General features: G+C 50.6%; 4 protein-coding genes across 4 annotated transcripts in view; all 4 read right to left on the reverse strand.

Annotated features, from left to right (window-relative positions):
* LOC129595281 (serine/threonine-protein kinase fray2-like) overlaps nucleotides 1–21727 on the reverse strand; it is a 90810-nt gene that overhangs the window by 28667 nt on the left and 40416 nt on the right. The gene's annotated exons all lie outside the window — the stretch shown is intronic.
* LOC129595298 (BTB/POZ domain-containing protein 6-like) lies at nucleotides 1583–2929 on the reverse strand. The gene is made up of 6 exons (XM_055492254.1): nucleotides 2763–2929; nucleotides 2558–2680; nucleotides 2322–2481; nucleotides 2082–2254; nucleotides 1821–1956; nucleotides 1583–1759 (listed from the first exon to the last, which is right to left on the reverse strand). Exons 1-6 carry the CDS (start codon nucleotides 2927–2929, stop codon nucleotides 1583–1585), a joined length of 936 nt encoding a protein of 311 aa, XP_055348229.1.
* Nucleotides 3703–5273, reverse strand: LOC129595299 (BTB/POZ domain-containing protein 6-like). The gene is made up of 6 exons (XM_055492255.1): nucleotides 5004–5273; nucleotides 4785–4907; nucleotides 4543–4702; nucleotides 4286–4464; nucleotides 4022–4160; nucleotides 3703–3960 (listed from the first exon to the last, which is right to left on the reverse strand). Exons 1-6 carry the CDS (start codon nucleotides 5168–5170, stop codon nucleotides 3703–3705), a joined length of 1026 nt encoding a protein of 341 aa, XP_055348230.1. The 5' UTR covers nucleotides 5171–5273.
* On the reverse strand, nucleotides 7349–9888 carry LOC129595284 (BTB/POZ domain-containing protein 6-B-like). The gene is made up of 7 exons (XM_055492237.1): nucleotides 9817–9888; nucleotides 9442–9616; nucleotides 9238–9360; nucleotides 9025–9184; nucleotides 8759–8937; nucleotides 8071–8206; nucleotides 7349–7997 (listed from the first exon to the last, which is right to left on the reverse strand). The coding sequence occupies exons 2-7, from the start codon at nucleotides 9543–9545 to the stop codon at nucleotides 7515–7517; spliced, it is 1185 nt and encodes a 394-aa protein (XP_055348212.1). The 5' UTR covers nucleotides 9546–9616; nucleotides 9817–9888; the 3' UTR covers nucleotides 7349–7514.

The following is a 21727-nucleotide window of genomic DNA, read 5'->3' on the forward strand; positions in this document are numbered from 1 at the left end:
GCGTGCTTCTAGACTCATGATTCGTTTCTCTACCTACCGTTCAACAGCCAGATATACTGCGTTCTCGTCAGCCGATAGTGTGTTACGATTTAAAACCATCCGCAGTGTCGCCGGACTGATGGCCATTGGCCGTGAACTGCTTCGATCGCAGTATCGCATCGCTCTCTGCGTCCAACAATTCCAGACATTTCTGGACGATGCTGTCAGCATTGCGGTGAACTAACTACAGAAACCAACCACCAGTGAGTGCCACATCGTTTCCTGTATAATGCGGCACACCATACAACGTAGTACGTACCTGTTCCAGAGTAGTCAGACAGTTATCGGCACGGGGTCGGTTAACGATGAAGGAGGAGCAGATCTTCACCAGCCCAGGCACATCGTACTTGATAGCGCAGCTCAATGTCGCGAAGACGTTCTTCGCAGTGACATTCTGAACCGCATCGGCGTACGCGAAACTGGAAATACTGGTTAGCTTCAATACAAAAACCGCAAGGTTAACTCTGCAAGCCATAATTTTAACGGTAACATACCTGAGCGAATGCGTCAGGATGGATATCGGGTATATCACAAATAGTTTGGCCTTTCTCAGACATGCTCCCATAAAACATCGTGCGGAAGACGGTACTGCGAGCAGCAAGGACGAACCTGCAGGAACTCAAACCGTTTTGCAGCAGAAACAGAAGAAAGTTGCCTTTCAACGTTGAGTAGCAACGTGCTCCTACTTGTGCGCAAAATAGCTTTTGGCTGGGGTGAATTGGCATCCACGGTGAAGTGCACATCAATCAGGTCTCCGCTGCGCAACATTTGCTGTATGCAGTCCGCTAACGTCAGCTCAGAATTTGGCCCTTCACGAACCATCGATGAAGACGGATTAAACGACATTTACGGTGAGTTTCGATGAGTTGTCATGGATGGATGAAAATTCACACGGGAATGATCGAGTGCATAAAAGAATTCTCCAGCAGTGAGAACAAGTCAAGAAAATCCGAAAACTTGATCAGAAATAACCTGCACTCGCACTGAACTGCTATGAGAAACTGAAGAGTTGAAGAAATTTCTCAAAGCTGCACAATGCATTCATAAATCCTGCACGGTTGACGGAATCGCCGGTGGGGCGGCAGCAAGTGCCGCCCGTCAACCAAACTGTAGTAAAGAAATATTTTTTTCGTTGCCTTCCTACGTAGTTCCTGGCGGTCCGCATTGCGAAGAAACTGATACTTGTAGCACTGCTGGCTGTTTATTTAGCAATAACGGGCCCATTCTTCTCATAATTATCACTACAACCGTACAACGATCTGATTGGGAGCTACACAACTGGACAGTAACCAAGGGAGACGGGTGCACGACAAAATTACTTAAATTGTATACGAGAACCAAAGGAGAGTATACACTACAAAGATTAGAACCAAAGGATGCAGAAAAATGTGCTTCACATTCTAATACATACAAAAAAGACCGGCGACCCGCACAGTTGCTGGAAGAAAAGCGAAACCGACTGTGCAGACGAAGCGGAGGTGAAGTCATGACGCCGGTTATGCCAGACCTGCCCGGCACTGGCTACAAAAGCGGCGAAAGGTACTTAATCATCCGCGTTTTCGTATTTTCCAAACTGAAAGGTTGAAGGACCCGAACCAGCATTGCTATCCACCTTACTGCTTCCGGTTCGACGCTGCGTAGAAAACGGCAAGGGCGGCTTCTCTTTGCCATTCCCATACATGAAGAGGCTGCAGAGCTCCGCATCACTCAAGAGACCACTCTGCGACACACTACCCTTTAAAAGTTAGTAAAATGTAAAGACACTTCTAACGGCAGCTTACCGTGCCAGGACCGTCAGCCAACTGGGAACAGGTCATCAGTGGAAATCGCACCAGAAATAAAGCGGAGCCGAGCATCTGGCGCCGGTTGGCGGCCGATGGGTCCATACCATTACGAGAACAGGCCGCCGTTGCCCAGCTGCATAAAATTCATATCACTGTAACAGTTCATGTATTCTCGCCAGATTTTATGATTTTTATGGTTCTGTTCTTATAAAATGCTCTGACGACTTAGATGTAGAATGTTGAAAGTGATTTGTTTACCTTTCAACACCCACGTAGATCTCGTTCTCTTCAACCGACAATGTGTCACGCTGCAGAATCATCTGCAGCGTCTCCTGGCCGATGCCCATGAAGTGCTCTGATCGCATTATCGCCTCACTCCAACTATCCATGATATCCAGGCATTTCTGCACCGTATCGTCAAAATAAAGTGCCTGCAAAACAAACCGCCCAATCTATGTGATCAACTTCGTAGTCGCCTGATGTTGAAGGAAGACGCACCTGTTCCAGAATGACCAGGCAATTGTTGGGATTCAACTGGCTGACAACGAAGTCCGCGCAGATCTCAGCCAACCGTGGCACATCGTACTTGTCAGCGCAACCCATTGTCGCAAAAACGTTTTCCAAACTTAGAGAATCCACTGCATCGGTGTACACGAAGCTGTGGCAAAGGTCAAAAACTGATAGGGCAGTAGTTGCAGTAGAAACACAATAAATTTAAGATCCCGATCGCGCACCTAAACAGATTGGCGAATGCGTCTGGCTGGATATCGGGGATGTCGATGAGAGCGTCGCATTTCTCTGGTAGGCTACCATAGAGCATCGTGCGGAATACGGAACTGCGAGCCGCCAGGATGACCCTGTGTGGTAGCAATACTCGCTGTATTTCGAACGGTCCGGATAGGTGCAATTCCTAGAGCTTATCCGCTGGGAATATCTTACTTGTGAGCCGAGAAAATCCGCGCTTGACCGAGCTGGCGTCCCACGGTGAAGCGCACATCACTCAGGTCTCCGCTGGATAACATCTCCTTCATGCACAGGATTATGCACGCTTCTGGATCTGGACCATAGGGAGTCACCGTCCCAGTTTTACACGGCTGCTTAGACATGATTCCGTTATCTTATTACTAGCAAATAAGAAATGGGCAAATAATAATTTTAATTATGGCCGTTACTACCATAGAAATTGGACCGATATGAGACGAAATGGTTGCTTATGACCACAAACTGCGAAGTCCTTATAATTAAACTGCTAAAAGGCTCGGCTCATATCATTTCGAAATAAATTTCTTTTTCCGACGGATTGCTAGAAGCATTTAGCAAAAAGTCAATAATAAATCAGTGACTGGCCAGTAAAGCCTGCGTCCAGCATGTATGCCAATCCGATTTAGGATACAAATCTCTTAAATCTGTTTTAGCACATACAGAGTACATACGTGATGTATATCGGCCGGCGGCGCAATCGAGTACGGAAGTTAAGTACTAGTTTAATGAGCGCACTAGCTACATTATCATTGACAACGTCGGCAACAAGACAAATCCGCACTGTTTTTTTTGTGGAAAAGAGCATAGCCGCGGAAATCGCCATCTATTGTGTTAGTCGGTAATATTCACTGCCGGCATTGCACAGAAAGGATCGGCCGTGTGGCTTGTTACGGGTAGTTGGCGAGAAGTTTATTCTTTGTCACACCAACAGCCAAAAATTAGCAGAACGATTTCGTTTACTGGCTAACGTTAGCAAAACTCTAACTCGGTAACGAAATTATATGACGTACAGCGGTATCCAGGTGAGACGGTATTCTGGCTCGCATTTTCAGAACACCGCTATTTCATCACGAACGCACGCCAAGAATCAAAAAACGCAAAACACCTTACAGAACATCTAGCGGAAAGAAAACCCGCGGCCTACACCGAATTTTGAAGAAATGGGTCGAGGAATGCTAGGCTGACTTGACGAAGCGCAAATTAACCAGTCAACCATATCTTCTCCAGGCGGAAACGTAGAAGAATCCCGGCTAAAATTCCGATCCACCTTCATACTTCCGATGCGGCGCTGCGAGGAAAACGGCAGCGGCGGCTTCACTCTCGCATTCAGAAACAGGAAGATGCTGGTGATTTCCGCTTCACTCAAGAGACCACTCTGCCAAAGAGCACGATTTAGAACGGACGATTAATGTAGGTCACCTATAACGATAACTCACCGTGCCGGGACCGTCAGCCAACTGAGCGTTGGTCATCAGTGGAAATCGCACCAGAAACAAAGCGGAACCAAGCATCTGGCGGCGGTTAGCGGCGGCGGATGGATCCAGGCCATTACGAGAACATGCCGCCCTTGCCCAGCTGCATAACACACAACATTGATATCAATATACATGAATTCTCGCTTAATTTTACGGTATTTATAATTCTATTCTTATAAAACGCTCTGGCGACTTAGATATAAATGTTGAAAATGATTTGTTTACCTTTCAACAGCCACGTATATCTCGTTCTCCTCAACGGACAATGTGTTGCGCTGCAGAATCATCTCCAGTGTCTCCTGGCTGATGTTCGTAAAGTGTCCCGATTGCAGAATCGCCTCACTCCAACTATCCGTGAAATCCAGGCATTTCTCCACCACACCGCCGAAATTCCAGTAAAATGCCTGGCAAAACGAACCACCGAATAAATGTGATTAGCTACAATGTTACTACATATTCGCCCGATGCGAAAGCAGGTATACCTCTTCCAACATGGCCAGGCAGTTTTCGGGATTCAGCTGGCTGATAACGAAGTCCGAGCAGATCGCAACCAGGCGGGGCACATCGTACTTGTCAGCGCAACCCATCGTCGGAAGGACGTTGTCCATGCTCAGAGCATCCATTGCATCAGTGTACAAGAAGCTGCAAATTGTACGGATCAGAAGTTGGAAATGACCTTCGAAAATTTAGAAGGCACAAGAAATCTGAGCTCACGGCCGTTTACCTGAGGAGATTGGCGAATGCTTCTGGCAGGATATCGGAGATGTCGATGGGAGCGTCGCAGTTCTCCGGCAGGCTGCCATAAAGCATCGCGCGGAATACGGGACTGCGGGCCGCCAGGATGACCCTGTGTGACAGCAATACAGTTGTACTCGCTGTTGCGCGCAGTCAGGGAATGAGGAGACTGCAGTTCGCAGAGCGAAAGCCACTGGGAATATCTTACTTGTGAGCCGAAAAATTCCGCGCTTCGCCGAGCAGGCGTCCCACGGTGAAGCTCACGTCACTCAGGTCTCCGCTGGACAACATCTCCTTTATACACAGGATTATGCCCGATCCTGGATCACGACTTTCAGGAATCGTCGACCCAGTTTCACTTGGATGCTTGGACATGTTCCTGCAGTTTTATTGCCACCCTTTAAGGAACGGACAAACAAGCTCTCTAGCTATCATAGAAATTCAGCAGCTTATTGGACGACGTCTTTTATGACAACAATCTGTGAAGTTCTTAAACTTTGAAGAGCTCTGTTCATATCATTGCGAGATCGGATAATTTTCTCTTCCGACACCTGGCTAATAGCATTTAGCAGAATCTCAATGGTGAAACGGTGCCTGTTCAGTAAAGCCTGCTTTCAGCTAGCATATCGTGCTGATTGGATTTAGAAATAGAAGGTTATCACGGTAGGATTTAAAAAAAGATGTCTTTGAACACATTTGTAAGCGACGGTACATCGGCCGCAACCGAGTATGGATGTGCCCTGTGTATATAGTGCTTTGTTAAACATTTTGGCCCTCCGGAACTTTCTTTGTGTATCACGGTAAGCTTTGCTGTATTTATACAGAATCGGTAACACTGGCAGTGCGTGCAGTCCTTGTGTGCAAATTCATGGGCATAGAAACACTTCCCGTGTGTTGTAACGCTGTTTTTCTGTACCACACTTTGCGGTTTAATAACTTTAATTTGTGACCGTCGCTAGCGCAAGTCACCACATATAACGCTCGCCTTCACGGCTTGGCTAATTTCTTTCTTACGATTTTCAGTTTCGTTTTATCATAGCTTACTGGTCATGTCAGCGGTATAAAAACGAAAAAGCCTCGCCAAATCGCTTCTTCACAATATTTGTACAAGCCAAAAAAGCAGTGACAGCTCTGATATTACGAGTGGAAAGCGATTCCTGCAGCGTGTACAGCGATGGACTTTATTGGTGAAACCGTGACTCGAAACTCTCAACGAAACAGCAGCTCTTACCAAACCGCAGCTCTCAAAAGTCGCGATGCATTCCCGCTTATATTGGCGGCAGATGCCAAAAAATCAAGAGACTTAAAAAAAGATAGCAAAATATACAAATGACACCATAACATTGATAAACATCATACGAATGATGACATCATACAAATGACACCATAACATTGATAAACAATCCGGCGTGACATCAAACAGAGTGACCTTTATTTGTAGAAAAGTGCGGAGAAGGTTCAACTGTCTGCAAACAAACTGCCCGGTAATCAAATTTTCCCATTGATCGTCTTCCATGACACGACCTCACTATCCGGTAGCGTCAAACTGGAGAACGACACCACAAAGCTCTCTCCATTACAGCTGACCCGGTGCCGATCCCCCCTCCGGTTGTCATACACTGCGTCTTCCATCCGGTAACCAGGGACTTTGGGATGGCGTACTAGCAGAGGCTGGCCAGGCTGCAAAATATCCGCACCCCGTAGTACTATCTTTGGAGGGCCAGCGCGGTCGACTTCATCATTATACCATTGGAACGACTCTATCCTGGGGGAGGCTTCGGTAGTGCGAGCTGGCTTCCAGTAGCCTCCAGCCCGGGCCTGGACGAAGGCGTCGTCGCCGGGGCGTAGCGTCATCAGGTCCAGCGCCTGCTGTCCCGTGCGGCGTTCCGTCGGAAATGGAGGCGTCGGCTTCGCGGCCGTCTCGTGGTACTTGTGGATGCTGGAGATTTCTGCTTCATTCAAGAGACCATTGTGTTAAAGTGCAATTTTCCCAGTTAGTCAATCACCTGTTGCATCTGTGATGCGCATATTACTGTTGTTTATGGTGGCTTGAACTGACAAGCCTTTGTTGTTTGTTTAATCAGCTTCATAAAATGTCTGCCAAGCAAACTAACGACACTCTCGAGATTCAACATTGTAAGGCTCAAAGGGTTTTGGGAGCTTGTCCGTCTCATGTTAACTGGAATGAACTTTTCATTTAGATGCTGTGAACACAAGGCGTTGCCTGTTGTTAAGCATACTAAACAATTTAATTAAGTAATACATGTATACACACACACACGCTGGGCTTCCAGTTTAAGTTGGACTTGCTTTGAACTACAATTTTAATTACTTGATCGGTTTTGTTAACCTTAGAGAGAGAATCAGTCAGCTTTCGTGCGGGAAAATGAATAACTTGCGAAATTATTTATTGAACAGGAATTACCGTGCGACAGACAGACTTTCGGTTGTGTCGCTATGTAAGAACGCGTGAGTCTGAGATGTATTCGGTGAAAGCTGGTCCTCATCGAATACATCTCAGACTCTCACGCGTTTTTGAGTTGGTCTCGAAAATTTATTGCTAACACATCACGGTTTCTCGCAGTATTCACCGTTCACGATTACAAAAACCGAAGCCACGACAATTTTGGTAAACTTGCAGCAATGACATTAAGATGACTACTGCCAAATATGCACAAATGCGTAGAAAGTAACTGCACAGACTGCACAGCAACATTTTCTACATTTTTCCATTGATGGCCTTCCATGAGGCGACCTGACTGTCCAGCAGCTGCAAATCGTGGAACCACGCCACGGTGTTCTGTCCGTCGGCGCTGACCTGATGACGACAGCCCACCAGGCTGTCGTATGTCGCACTGATGGAGCGGTAGCGACGACCGCTGCGAATGCGCACTTGCAGAGCTTGGCCTTGGTGTAGGATATCCGCACCCCGCACCACTTGCTCCGGTGCGACAGGAAAGCAGTGAGAACCGCTGCAGCAGACGACAAAGACCTGCAGCGGAGTAAATCCGGTCACCCGGGCGGGCTCCCAGCGGTCCCAGTTCCCGGTTTTCACAAAGACGTCCTCTCCATAGCGCAGCGTTAGCGGATCCAGTGGCGGGGGTCCCGTACGGCGTTCCACGGGGAACGGAAGCGGCGGTTTGACGGTGGCATGCTGGTACATGACGATGCTAGAGATTTCCGCTTCATTCAGTAGATCACTCTGTCAAATACATCGTATCATCAATAATCAGTACCTAATTCTTAACGTCTGGGTGCCACGGACGCCTGCTCACCTTGCCGGGGCCATCAGCCAGCTGCGAAGGGGTCAGCAATGGGAATCGTATCAAGAAGACAGCATCGCCCAGCATGTGCCGCTGATTGGCGCCGGATGGTTCCATGTTGTTGCGAGCACAGGCCGCTGTTGCCCATCTGAAGCAATAAAATGCAGGTAGATGCGGTAATCGTGGCATTTCGCGCATTTGTCAAACGGGATACGCAATCCGCTAGCGGCAAGATGTAGCTAACAATACAGGCGCACTTCCTTGCATTTTTCGCATTAGACACGCTTCTGCTATGACAGCATGACTTCGAAAAGAGGCCACAAAAATTTTACGCACTGGTTTACACAGTAAACTCTACAACCTACTGTAGCTGCACAACGTTAGAATGATTTGTAACTGTTTAGACAGTCTGCCACTCAGCAAATCAGAAAATACAATAAAATAGTGGTTGAAAAACTTCAATGTAAAAATACATCAGGCATGCAACGGCTCACTTGCTACTATTTGCGTTGTTCAAATAACAGCGCGTAAGGGGGTAATCTGTTACTATAAATAAATGCTAGTATAAGCAAATAAAATAAAATACTATAATAGTTAAAATACCATATGCAGTATAAATGCTAGTCTTATATACAACTACCAGTAGTAGTTCCATCGATAGAGCGTTTGTAATGTGAATAAAATCGAAATCCTGCCGTACCTTTCAGCAGCCATGTACACAAAATTCTCCTCCACCGTCAGCGTGCTGCGCTGCAGAATCATTTGCAGCACATGATGACTGATGGTCGTGAACTGCTCCGACTGCAGGATCCGGAAACTCTTGGCATCCACGAAATCCAGACACTTGTGCACTATCTCCTCGGCATGCCAAGGAATTGCCTGCACAAAAATCACAACAACCACCATAACGCCCGGGTTTGTCGTTGCCGTACGTGGGTGCATTGGAGAACTGGCAATGACGCCTACCTCTTCCAAAACGGCCAAGCAGTTCTCCAAATTCAGCTGGTTGGTGACCATGTCGGAACAGATCTGCACCAGCTGCGGCACATCGTACTTATCAGCGCAGCTCAACGTCGCGAAGACATTGTCCGCGTTAAGATTTCTAACTGAATCCGTGTAGATGAAACTACAGTGCAGAGTCAGTTAGGGAAGATTGAATATTTCGTCCCGATCACATACCTGAGCAGATTGGCAAAGGCTTCGGGATGGATATCGGGGATGTCGAGTGCTGTGTGGCATTTCTCTGGCAAGCCCCCGAAGAACATGGCTCGGAAGACGGAGCTGCGAGCCGCCAAGAGAAGCCTGCAAGAACCCACATCCGTGATCATTCCGTAATTACGTAGGCTGCCTCGCTCTTGTGATGAACGATTAAGGCGGTCCTACTTGTGCGCGGGGAAGTTGTTGAGGAGGCCGAACTGGCGACCCACGGTGAACTGCACATCACTCAAGTCTGCGCTGCTCAGCATTTGCCGTAGACAGTCAGTCATCTGCGAACGCAGAGGATCTGCTCTTTAAGGGGCCTTTATCGAAGGGGGATTCGTGGTCATGGTCAGAAATTCTGCGGGGAAGGTGTGAAATGATTAAATTTCAAATGATTCTAAGATTCCAGTGCGACTGGAACGAGGCGCATATAAGTTTACGGTATAGAGTCTAGACGATGATGTGGAGATCATACTGGTCGACTGCTTGAACCAACAGAGTTTTACCGTGATAACAGAGTAAACCGTAAACAGTAAAGATTTCCAAAATATGTAGTACCCGAAAACTGCGGCCCAATTCCCAAATCATTTCGGTTAAGGAAGACTGCTAATTTTTGTTGACAGCTTCGTCCCCAAAGAGCTTCAGTTTACACGAGTTCTCATACTCGAACAGATTCATTCAACATTCACGTAACCGCCTTCACTGGTGGTAAAGTGCCACTTCCGTCTTACTTGTTTTCCGGATGGTTAGCTTTGCGACAAACATTGTTTTACTCGTTAGAATTGACTTTAAACGGTCCCATTCGTCGAATATTAATGTCGAACGATGAAAAGCGTGTTAAAATAAATTTTAATCTTGTTTTTATGAAAGAAAACTGCTTCTGAAAGAAGCAATGACAGCAGATTGCGATTAGAACCATTTCCGTAAGACCGGAAGGCCTGAGCTTTTGTTTGATCCGGTTCCTCGCGACCTACAGGCGGTTGCCGGTTACGTTATCCGACTGTTACTGTACTATTTACAATTTTAGTTTTTACATCATCGTCGTCATGCCAAAACCGAAGGATTTAACGAATTTGTTTATCATTACAAAATAATCATGCAGATACACCGAATAGTCGACTACAGAAAAACTGAAAACGTTAGATAAGCAGCTGGAGATACTCGAATTATATTTTGTATGACTGTGTTGAATTGATTTGTGACTATCTTGAAGTGCTTGCATGTTGCATGAATTAAAGATGGCACCCAACGGATCTGGTGACGACTATCAAAATGGCCATCTTTATGGGAACAACGCGAAAACTATGTGCATTACGGCGAGAACCTTGGATTTTCATCGTGATCTGCGGATTCTGCGAACCGCAGGGATACTGTGTGACGTGGTGCTGAAAGGTGCCGACGAAGACTCTTTAGGGATTTCGTGTCACCGTAGCATTCTCACAGTTCACAGTACTTATTTTCGCAAAATGTTTGTGACAGGCAAGCGCAGGGGACTCACAGTGAGCTTTATTGACAGATAAAGGGAGCAAATACCGCGTGATTGCGGGAGAGGAAGAACCAAGAGCCAATGTCTGGCTATGCAAAATCAGCACGTCAAGTTGCTGAGAGCAAGTTCTAGAGCGTAATCAAATGTAGAGAGAAGTGTGCTGGCGGCAACGTCGTGCTGTCCAGACATGTCGAATGTGATGCGCAGACTGGACTCGTATCCAACGCGAGCGTATAAGCGCTGAGTCATACAGCGAGAGAGGAACGAGAGAGCAAGTATGCTCAGTGAGTGCGCCCGCGGTGGATCCGCTAGGCGGAGAGTGCAGTGCAGCCACTCACGTACGTACAAGAGAGGGCGAATCAGCATGTGTGCGTTGGTACGCATACGCAAAGTGGCGTATCTACCACGCAGGCTGTCGTGCCTCTAACATGCCTCTGGGCGGGAATCCGAGCTCCTGCGAGGATGCTCCGACTCAGTACCGCGCCAGCGTCGCACCTCTCCGGTCGACCCATGTGGGGTCGCCGGTACGCGTCCTCTTCCAGTGGGAGTCCGGTGTCCTGTTGACCGTCCCATCCTTCACTTCCAGACCCATGAGAGGCAAGCAACTCACGGCCGCAAATCTGGAAGCCGCTCGGGCGTTTCGTTGGGCCGGTAATGCTTCTGTCGGCAGGCATCTTGCTTCTGTTGGCTTCGGAGAACGTAAAAGAAAAGTGTAATGACGGTTAAACAGCGCGAAAGAAAAAATGTAATAAAGTTTAATCACAATTCCAGTGAGCACAAAGGTAACACAAAACAGGTTTGGTTAGAGATTATTCCGACTAGGATGACGTCCACGGGGTCTTGAGTTTTCACGGGGTCTTCTTTCCAAATGCAGTCCTGTACGTCAGGTCCGGGGCGTCGGTTCCCAGATTACCCAACGTAACCGGTAACTTGTGCAAGGTCGGGTAAGCACGGCTGACACTTACAACCGACTCGTTTCCGTCCGTTCGGAGAGAGAGGCACTGTCGTTGCGGCGAATGCCGAAGTATCCTCTCTGAATAAGGGAATTAGACTGAGGTCGGTTGACCACGGTCGGCCTACTGGTAGGTTGACCAGCGGCAGGGGAATCCGGCTAAGTTCCGAATTCCAGAGTTCAGGTCGGACAAAACCGTACTTGTGTCATGCGACTTCCGTGGTCGCCAAGTGGTAATGCCGATAAAATGTGGACGGTCGAAACCGTTCAATCTGCTACCACGAGCCTGGTTATGACTTCATCCGATGCGAACTGGCTCGAAGGTCCGGTCGGAATTTCTTGTTCCTTCCATCCACTGATGATTTACTGTTGGCATCTGACCTGTTGTCCGTTAGGATGGATATCCAACTTGAGGTCGGTCTTAATGTTATCCGACCTGAGGTCGGTGATAACGTACCTCCATGGTCGACCTCGGTGACCGTGTTATTTAGACCCATGTGGGGCCAAACAAGTCCCGTTAAGTCGAATGAAACCATTTCGAGGTCGTTTCCAATTCCAATCTTCAGTTTGGTTATCCTTCACCGACCTGTTATCGGTGACTTCTGATGTCCGACCTGAGGTCGGGTATAATGTTATCCAACCCGAGGTCGGTGGTAATGTTATACGACCTGAGGTCGATTACCACGTGACGTTAGTACTGATCCGTTAGAAGGTTGTAATCCGGGTAATCCGCTGGTGTTCCAAGCGGTTCTTAACGATCCGGTGTTCTTAGCCGACTTCCGTGGTCGGTTAAACCGGTTATCCGACCTGAGGTCGGTGATAATGTTATCCGACCTGAGGTCGGTTATTCCGTGTCCCAAGTCGAGCAAGGTCGAATGCATCCTTCCGGATGTCGTTTTCCGAGGAGATCTTCCAAAGGATATCCATCTACCGACCTGTTGTCGGTTACTTGGCTTGTCCGACCTGAGGTCGGGTACGATGTTATCTGACCGGAGGTCGGTTATCCTGTTTCCCAGGTCGACCGAGGTCGATTTCGTCTGTCCAGAAGTGGTTTTCCGTGGACATCTTCAATGGTGTCTCCATCCACCGACCTGTTGTCGGTTACTTCACGTATCCGACCTGAGGTCGGTTACAATGTTATCCGACCCGAGGTCGGTTATCCTGTGTTCCAGGTCGACCAAGGCGAGTTATACTTTTGTAGGTCCAAGTGGGACCATACAAGTTCGTTCTGGTCGAATTCATCCGTTTGGAAGTCGTTTTCCGTTAGAATCTTCCGTCCACCGACCTGTTGTCGGTTATCCGCACATGTCCGACCTAAGGTCGGTTACAATATTATCCGACCTGAGGTCGATGATTCCATAATTGCAGGTCCAAGTGGGACCACACAAGGTCGTTTAGGTCGAATCTATCCGTCCGGAAATCGTTTTCCGTGAAAATCTTCCATGGTGAGTCCATCCACCGACCTGTTGTCGGTTATTCCCCATGGCCGACCTGAGGTCGGTTACAATATTATCCGACCTGAGGTCGGTGATTCCATGTTTAACCGAGGTGTTTTGCGGTGTGCAGGCTCAAGTGGAGCCATACAAGTCCGCTTTGGTTGAATCCTCCTCATAACCGACCTATTGTCGGTGACTTCACTTTATCCGACCTGGGGTCGGGTATAATGTTACCCAACCCGAGGTCGGTGATTCTTCATCGAGGTCGGTTTCGTCCGTCAAGAGGTCGGTTTAAGCCTCTGGGCGTCCATCCGGGCTCCGCAAAGTTGTTAGGAGCGATGGTTGAGTTTGTACCTCTAACATGCTCTGGGTCGGGTCCGTGTTCCGTCAAGTTTGGCGGTTCCATGGCGTCTGTTGGCCATTCGGCATGCACTCCTGGCATTCGTCCGAGCTCTGTTGTCGGTCGCTTCGCTTTATCCAACCTGAGGTCGAGTATAATGTTGTCCAACCCGAGGTCGGTGATTGTTCATCATGATCGACTCCATACATTAAGAGGTCGTTTCAGGCCTCTGAGCATTCGCCCAAGCCCCGCAAAGTTGTCTGGAGCGATGGTCCGGTTCGTACCTCTAACATGCTCTGGGTCGGTTCTTAGTCGCTGTTGGTCGGTTGTCCCGTTGAGCCATGTGACATCAGATTTTTGCCTCTGGACGGGTCCAAGTTCCGTCGATTTCGTCAGTTACCGTGGCGTCTGTTGGCCAGCATGCAATCCTGGTCGCTTTTGGCGTCAAGGGACTTATGTGGTCCCTTTTAACCAGGTAATCCCTTGGTTGAAACCAGCGTGCAGTTCTCGCGCCTTGGCAGCGTTGTGCTTCGGGCCCCGACTTATGTCAGACTGCCCGTTTCCATCCTCAGGCACATGCAAGGTTTTGAGGTAGAATCAGACCTTCACTTCCTGGTTGGAGTCTTTTGTTGCGTTCCACAACCGGTGACGCCTTGCCACTTCCGTTGGGAAAAGACGTTACCCGTCCGTGGTGGGGTCTGCTTGGGGGTGCAGTTCGCGACCACTAGCGCTTTGCCTAGGATGTTCCCTTGGTATGTCCTGGGAAGTGGGTCGGCGGAGTCGTTGGTACACCGGTAGCCAACTAAACCGTCGGGAGCCCCGGCCAGACTAAGGTCCGGCCAGACTAAGGTCGTGGTTCCCGCGGTCTGCGGATGTCGTTATCGACTTCTGTCGTCGATAAAGGTGGCCTGTTCGATGAGGCGATCCGATTTGTGACTTCCGTATGCTTCCATCAGGTCGAGGTCGGTTGGTCGAGTGTTGACGTTTTCTTAGGTTGGCTACCATTGGTAAACGACTTCTGTGGTCGATTTTGGGTAGCAGGTCGTAGTTGACCCGATCCGCTCTGTTGCGGTCCAAGTGATTCTTGGTTCTTACTTCCGGAGTCCGGTTGCCGAAGTAATTGATACGACTTTCTTCGGATGTAAGTTGAAACTTCACCGACTTCTGTGGTCGGTTAAGTTACCCGAGTCGTAATGCGGAGGTCCAAGTTTCCACCTCGGGAATGGTCGACCTCTGTGGTCGACTGAGGTAGTTGATCATGGTTAAAGGCCGCGGTCTGCGGGTAAAACCTCTGGGCGTAATCCGTTTGTTGGCTCCTGCCTTGAGTGTGCCGCTTCTATCATGTCGTAACAGTTCGGTTTTGACTTCTGTGGTCAATTCCGAACCATGTGACATTCCGAACCGATGAGGATACCACCGTGTTCGGTGACGAAAGCCACTGGTCGGTTACCCGGTCCCAAAGTCGGCCACGGGTGCCAGGCAAACACTGTAGGGAACGCTCGGAGTCCGGGGTTCCGTACAGTGTTAGCGTAATCCTCTCAGTCTATGCTCCGGAGTCGGTTGGCCGGAGTTATTTTCTTCGGTAGCAGAACGTGGTTCACGATATGCTACGTTAGCAAGCCGGGGCGTCTGTTGTCTCCGGTCGAAGCAGATGTGGTTGTTGATGTGCCCATGCCATGCTGGGGAAGTGAGGTCGGTTGCCCAGTTCGGTCCAGGGATTCCTCGGAGGACGTACCGGTACGGTGAAAGAACCGAAGTATCCAGGTCTGACCACGCGTTTCCGGGTCCGACCGAAGAATCCGGCTAACTTCCTTCGTTCTTTCAGAGCTGTGTCCTAGTACGGACGACGCTAAATCCCAAGTGGGGACATGTAACATAGTCGTAGTTGACCAATTAACGGGTCGACTTTTGAGGTCGACTAAGAAAGCGAATCAGGATTATGGTCGCGTCTGGGCAGCGGTCTGCTCCTTTCGACTTCTTCGGTCGTAGTCTTGGGTGGCCGGGCGTCTGTTTGCTCCGGTTTCTTCTTTGATTCGGCCGGCTCAGGCCGACCTCTGCGTGAGGTCCTACCCATCAATGTGGTCGACTTTTGTGGTCGACTATGGTAGCGAAACGGCATTACGGTGCAGTCTGTTGCGCTTGAGGCGGCCGAGCATCTGTTGGCTCCAGCCTTTTTCGCTTTGCCGGCTGGACTTCCGTATCCGACCTACTATCCGCCGGCTTTTGTTCCAAGAAGGCTAATTGTACTTGACCGACCTCCTTGGTTGGTGACTGTTGTCAGACCTTCAAGGTCGGTTGGAGTTGCCCGATCTCAATTCCGACTTTTGTTGTCGGGTGAGGTTCGACCTGTTCGGTCGATGGACATCCATCCTTCTTGGTCGGTGTAATCCTTCCGACTTCTGTTGTCGGTTGGACTTTACCGATTTCCTTGGTCGGGGATTGTTGTCCGACCTCCATCTTCTGTTGATGCTGACCGACCTTCAAGGTCGGTTGCTGTTGCCCGACCTTGGTCGGTGAAAGTTTTCCGACTTGGTTGGTCGGTGAAATCCAACTGACTTCTGTGGTCTGTTGAATTTTACCAACTTCCTTTATCCGTGACTGTTGGCCAACGTCCTTAGTTGGTGACGATTGGTCTTCCTTCCTGTCTGGTTGAGGATGACCGACCTCCGAGGTCGGTTGTTGTTGACCGACCTTCGAGGTTGGTGAAGCCCTACCGACTTCTGTGGTCGGTTGGACTTGACCGACGTCCGTTATCGGTTGTTTTTGTCCGACCTTCAAAGTCGGTTGCTGTTGACCGTCCTTCTAGGTCGGTGAAGTCGCCTTACCCGAGTGGGGTGAGGTCGACCTCTGCGCTTCATCCATCTGGTTGGGGATTTGCGTCCGATGTCGGTGACTGTCGTAGTCTTTACCGACTCCTGAGCTTTGTGTGAGCTCAGCTGAGTTCCTTCAGTTAGGTCAGAGAATGTCGGAGCGCCAAGTAGGTGCTCCTGACCTATTTCGCTTTGCCGGGAACTTGGCTGTTTGCACGGTTCTTTCCGGAGGATTCCTCGGGGATGTGACGTTACGGTGAAGGTGCCGGAGTTGCTCCGGGTCTGACCTCGAGCCGAATCCAGCCGAAGAATCCGACTAATTGCTGGTCAACTGTCCGTGCGGGCAAGAAAAGGTTAGTCTTGGGGTAAGTTCCGGGTATCCATGTCGTTTCTCGACGTTGCTGCTTCTCAGCTGGGCCGTTTCTCGGCTTTCAGTCCCAAGTGGGGACTGGTTGATAATTGCCAGGCAAGGGATATGGGTCGGTCATTGGCTATTCGTCCATCCAGTACTCTTCCACTGATATCATGCCGGCCTGTTGCTTTTTTGTTGGTCTTCCCACCATTGGTATCGGGAAAGACTTCATCGTCTCTAGTGCTGATCCGTGCGTTCCAACGTGGTGGACTTTTGATGCTCTGGCGGCATTCTGCCCTTCACCGGTGCGATCCTGGCAGGTGAGACGGGTGTCTCCGGTGTGCACATTCCGGCTTACCCGTGTATCGACACTGCCCGATGCCTCTGGTATCGGGATAGACTTGCCACCGATGTAGACGGTTTCAAAGTCCGACCAGCAGGTTGTTCCGTTTCGTGCGGATACTCCGTTATGCTGGTGACCGGTGGAGCGGGTTGGCTTCTGCTGTGCGCAGTTGGACAGGTCGCGATCCCATCGTAGTGCGTACGAACATCAGCTCTCCTGTAGTCAGCGGTTGTTGTTGCCGTAATGCGGTTACCTTCCTCAAGCCCATGGGAGGTAACCATGTTCGCAATTATGGCAGACAATTTGACCGGAGTTTTACCGGGGGACCATTCCGTACTCTTGGCGGAAACTCCCTTCGCTGCACTAACGGTGGGGAGTCCAGGAGGCGTTATTGTGTCCTGATGAGTCGTGGGGCAACATTCGGCTGTACCACGAGGTCCGGTTGCCGGGGCGACATTGTTGGCGCCTTGCAGTACGGGAGGCACGGTGTCGTTATTGGCACGTGCCGGTCTGACGACGTTATTGCCGTCAGGCGATGCGGATGGCAGGGCGTCGTTACTGGCGCCGGCCGGTCTGGCGACGTTATTGGCGCCAGATAATCCGCAAGGCACAGCGCCGTTATTGGCGCTGACCGATCCAGCGCCGTTATTGGCACCAGACAACCCGGCAGCGTTCTTGCTACCAGTCGGCTCAGTTCCTTCGTGGGCACCGTGCCGTCCAATCGGTGGCCTCTTATTGGACAGAGATGCATTGAAGCCATTGTCGGCTTCCGAAGTGGGTTGAGGCATCACCGTTACTAGGTTACCTGGAAACTCCGTCGTCGAAGGTAGGCCAAACTTTTCCCGGGTAGTCACAGACCATATCCGGGGCGATATGACGGCGTTATTGTCGTCAAGCATGCGGGCGGCTTCTGTTGTTACAGATTGCACGGTTCCTTTGTGGGCTCCGTGTGATTCGACCATGGTCGTCTGGCCGTATGATGATTCACCGGCACGTCTGTTGGCGCTTCTAGTGAATCCAGCTGCGGTTGGCTTTGCGGCATTGACGGTTAACACGGTTCCTTTGTGGGAACCGCGTGGTCCAATTGACGTCCTTCTGTGGGATGATGATTTACCGGCGCTTCTGTTTGCGCCTTTTGTGGATTTCGTAGCGGTTTCTCTCGCTCTCCCTGTGACGCTTTTGTTGCGATACACAGGGTTGTCTTTGTCCGGTGCTTTGGTGGGTGGTAGGAGGTCAGTTGAGCCACCGGTGCTCACTGACCATAGTCGTTTTCCGTCGGATAGACCAAGGTCATTCCGCCGCCGTTATTGGAAGGAAAGACAGTCGGTCCATAATATGAGGGCTGCAGAGCGGTGGGCTGCTGCATCTGACCGGTGAAATTCTGTTGTTCATCCGATCCATAGTTGTGTCCGCCGCCATCCGGTAGGTTTCCACCGTTGGCTCCGTTTCCGGTGCCAGGCTGCCAGTTCCGGTTGGCTCTGCCACTGGGTCGACCAGCGCCATGTGGGCGCGGTGGGACCAAGGCCGCGCGGTTCGGATTTGCCGCGCCAAGTGGGCCGCGGGCGTCGTATCTCTGACGCCAGTCCATGTACCAGTTCCGGTTTGGGTTACAGGCCGGGTCAACGTTGGCGTATGCGCAGGCATTGCTGTGGTGGTTTCCCCACATGCAGTGGCCGCAGGTTATTCCGTTCTGGAAAGTCCACTGCCGAAACAGACCTTCCTGTCTGTTTATATATGCGTCCTGGTTCCGCTGACTCTGGTTGGGTCCAGCGAGGCTTTGACCGCTCTGTCCGGCGCCTCCTGCTTGGTCGCGATTTGTCCGGCCGTTTCCGTTGTTACGTCTTCCGCCGGAGTTCCCGTTCTGGCCAGCGAGTGGCTGAGCCGTATACTGACCCGAGCCTCCGTTACTGCCGAAGTAGAGCAGTGGGGCTCCGGGTTGCACGGGGGATGACCCATGTGGGGTCACATAATACACCACCTGCGGTCTGTCGTGGGCCAGCGAGTGGTTCTGTCCGATGGTTTCTCCATACGGTACATCGTATTTTGCCTTTCCAGTGGTGTATTGTCGGATGTACTTTAGGAACTCTGCCGTAGTCGCCGGCATCCAGATATCCAGAGCTTCCCGTAGTTTGGGTTCGAGGATGTTCTCCTTTAGGTAGTGGACCGCCATTACGTCGGTGATGGATGGGACTCGAGATTTGATACTCATCATGGCATCGTAGTACTGTTCCGGCGTCTCTTGTCCGAAACGGTATTTCCGCTTAGCCATCGTTGCTAAAGCGTTAATCTCCTTATTTTTGTCCGCGAACCGCTCCTCGAATTTCGCAAGCCACAGATTTACTGGCCATCCGCCAAGTGGTTCGTCGGCTGCAGCCAGTCTGTGCCATTCTTCAGCCTGTCCTTTGAGTTGGGCAGCAAGGTCGGTCATAAAGCGGATATCCGACTCAAACCATTCCTGGGCCTCGGCGTGTAGGCGACGGATCTGTTTCATCCAACCATCAAGTTTGGTGTGGTCGCCGTCGAAGTCCGGTAAGGGTTGTCTACGTCCGCGGGCACATGCTCGTATCATCGTTCGTGTGAGCTGATCGCTGGGCCGTCCCTCTCCTCCTGATTAAACGCGTGTCCAGCCTCCGGATGCTGAGGGTGTTGAGGTGCCACTGATGCATTCTGTTGTACATCCAGGGCGGGTGGTGGGTTGGCGTTTGGTATCCGACCTTGTTGGTCCGGATAACCTGCCAGATAACGAGCCGGTTCTAGTTGACCATCGTGTCCGTTCGCTTGCGGAGGTGATACTTGAGCTGATTGTGGTGGCTCCGGATAGAATCCCTCAGGTAGGTTGGGGACTCTTCCGTATAGGCCAGGTTGCAACCCAAGTGGAGTCTGTCGACCTTCTGTGGGTCGATATAGCTGCACCCGGCTGTGTTGTTCCGGGTAGCCGGCCGGATCAGGTTGGCCACCATACCCGCCTAGTTGCGAGTCGGCCGTGTTGTATGACCGAGTGCGTGCTCTCTGAAGGTTGAACTCCGGTTGGTTCAGACATTTCGGATCGTCTATGTCAAGGGGGGAACTTGTTCGTTCCATGTGTGGACTGGTTTCTCCGGCGGCTGCGTTATGGAGCGCGGACGGGTAAGAGGCCGGATAATGCGGCTGTGGTGCTGTTGACCACGGCACCGACGTGTTAGTCGGCGTGATGACCCTTCCTTCGGGTGATGTTCCGTCGAAGGTCACATATTTGGTCGGCTGTGGCTGCTTATGTGGCGCCACCGTTGCCGGTCCGTGGTTCTTTGGACACTGAACTACCGGTCCGGTAGGTACCTGCAGCGGCAGTCCAGTTGGCCGGTTCGCATCCGTCCAAGGTGGTTCCGACTGATGCTGCTCCAGATCGGAGATCCGACGGTTTAGCGCGTCGACAGCCTGCAGAGTTACGGTGTGGTTCTTCTGCAGTGTGTCGACGGCTTGCAGGGTTTCGTCCTGACTCCTTTGTAGTTGGAGCAGGAGGCCAGCAATCTGTTGGTAGAGTGGCGCGTTTTGTTCGCGCTCCTCCGCCTGGTAGGGTTGGCTGTCCGGTCCACTTCCGTACCTGGGGTCCGGCTTCATGTTGCCGTCCTCTAGGCCGCTGTAAGACTGTACGGTGGCCGCTGATGGATTCTCCATCCGCCGTTCCGGGGTTCTGCATGCGATTTGCCGGTCGACCACTGTCAGTGGTGCTGTCGACCGCGTCAGATGCACCATGTCATAGTTGGGCCGGGTTGGTGCCGGGTAACCGCCTTCGTTGACGACCGGGACCAAGCCGTTCTCGTAGGTGTCCTGGAGGCCGCTGTCAAATGCGGCGAATCCGGTCGGTGGGATGCGCTGGTCGCGCGCTCCCGGTACCTCCGTTCGCCTAAGTGGGCTCGCGGATGGCACCTGACGACCGACTGGGCTGGCATGTTGGAAGCTGTATCCACCCGCCTTGAGTGGCCCAGGTTGGTGAGCGTAGGTGTTGTTGACCAACGCGGCCATTTTCACAGTCAGCTGGTGATGGCCCGGGTATTTGTTTACCTCGGCCGAGACGAACGGACGTTAATCCCTTTGTGGGGATGCCCGTAGACACCAGGTCCCTTTTGTTAGGGAAGCCGGCGGTCTGCACTGGTCGGTTGGACTATGTCCCAAGTGGGGATGTCCGTTTGGATCCGATGATGTACAGCACCGTCAAAGTGTGAAAGGCTTGAGCGTTCTCGCTTCAGCCAATCAATCGGACAATCCCTTATGTGGGGATTTCCGATGAGAGCAGGAACTTTTTTCGGTTCAGGAACTTCCGTGTGTCCGGTAGATGTGGGCCAACGTTGTTGATGGCGTAATCCTGTGTGTGACTCAGTATGGGTTACAACACAGTACTATATTACAGTACAGTGCTATGTTACAGTACAGTAGTATACTACAGTACATTAAGGTGATACGGTTCTACGTGCGTCCTGTACTACTGCCAATGACCGGTGTGACGTCACACGAAATGGTCTTGCTGTTATCTGCCTACGTCACGACGTTAGTGCCGTGCGCACAAAAGGCGTAAACAAGTATGACTCACTACGACGGTCACTATGTTATAAGTATGGGGACTTTCCCAGAGCTCTGATTGGTCGGCTCTAAAGTACTGAAAGTAAGTCCTTCTGACGTCACACAGAAAATCAGAAATTTTCGCGCTAATTTTAAGCGGAAAAACAAGTTATTTTTGGTCGGCCAGAGTTGTTATCTGGTCGAAATTTTAAGT

The sequence above is a fragment of the Paramacrobiotus metropolitanus genome, unplaced genomic scaffold (assembly GCF_019649055.1).
Source record: "Paramacrobiotus metropolitanus isolate TYO unplaced genomic scaffold, Prichtersi_v1.0 Parri_scaffold0000076, whole genome shotgun sequence".
Taxonomy (NCBI): domain Eukaryota; kingdom Metazoa; phylum Tardigrada; class Eutardigrada; order Parachela; family Macrobiotidae; genus Paramacrobiotus; species Paramacrobiotus metropolitanus.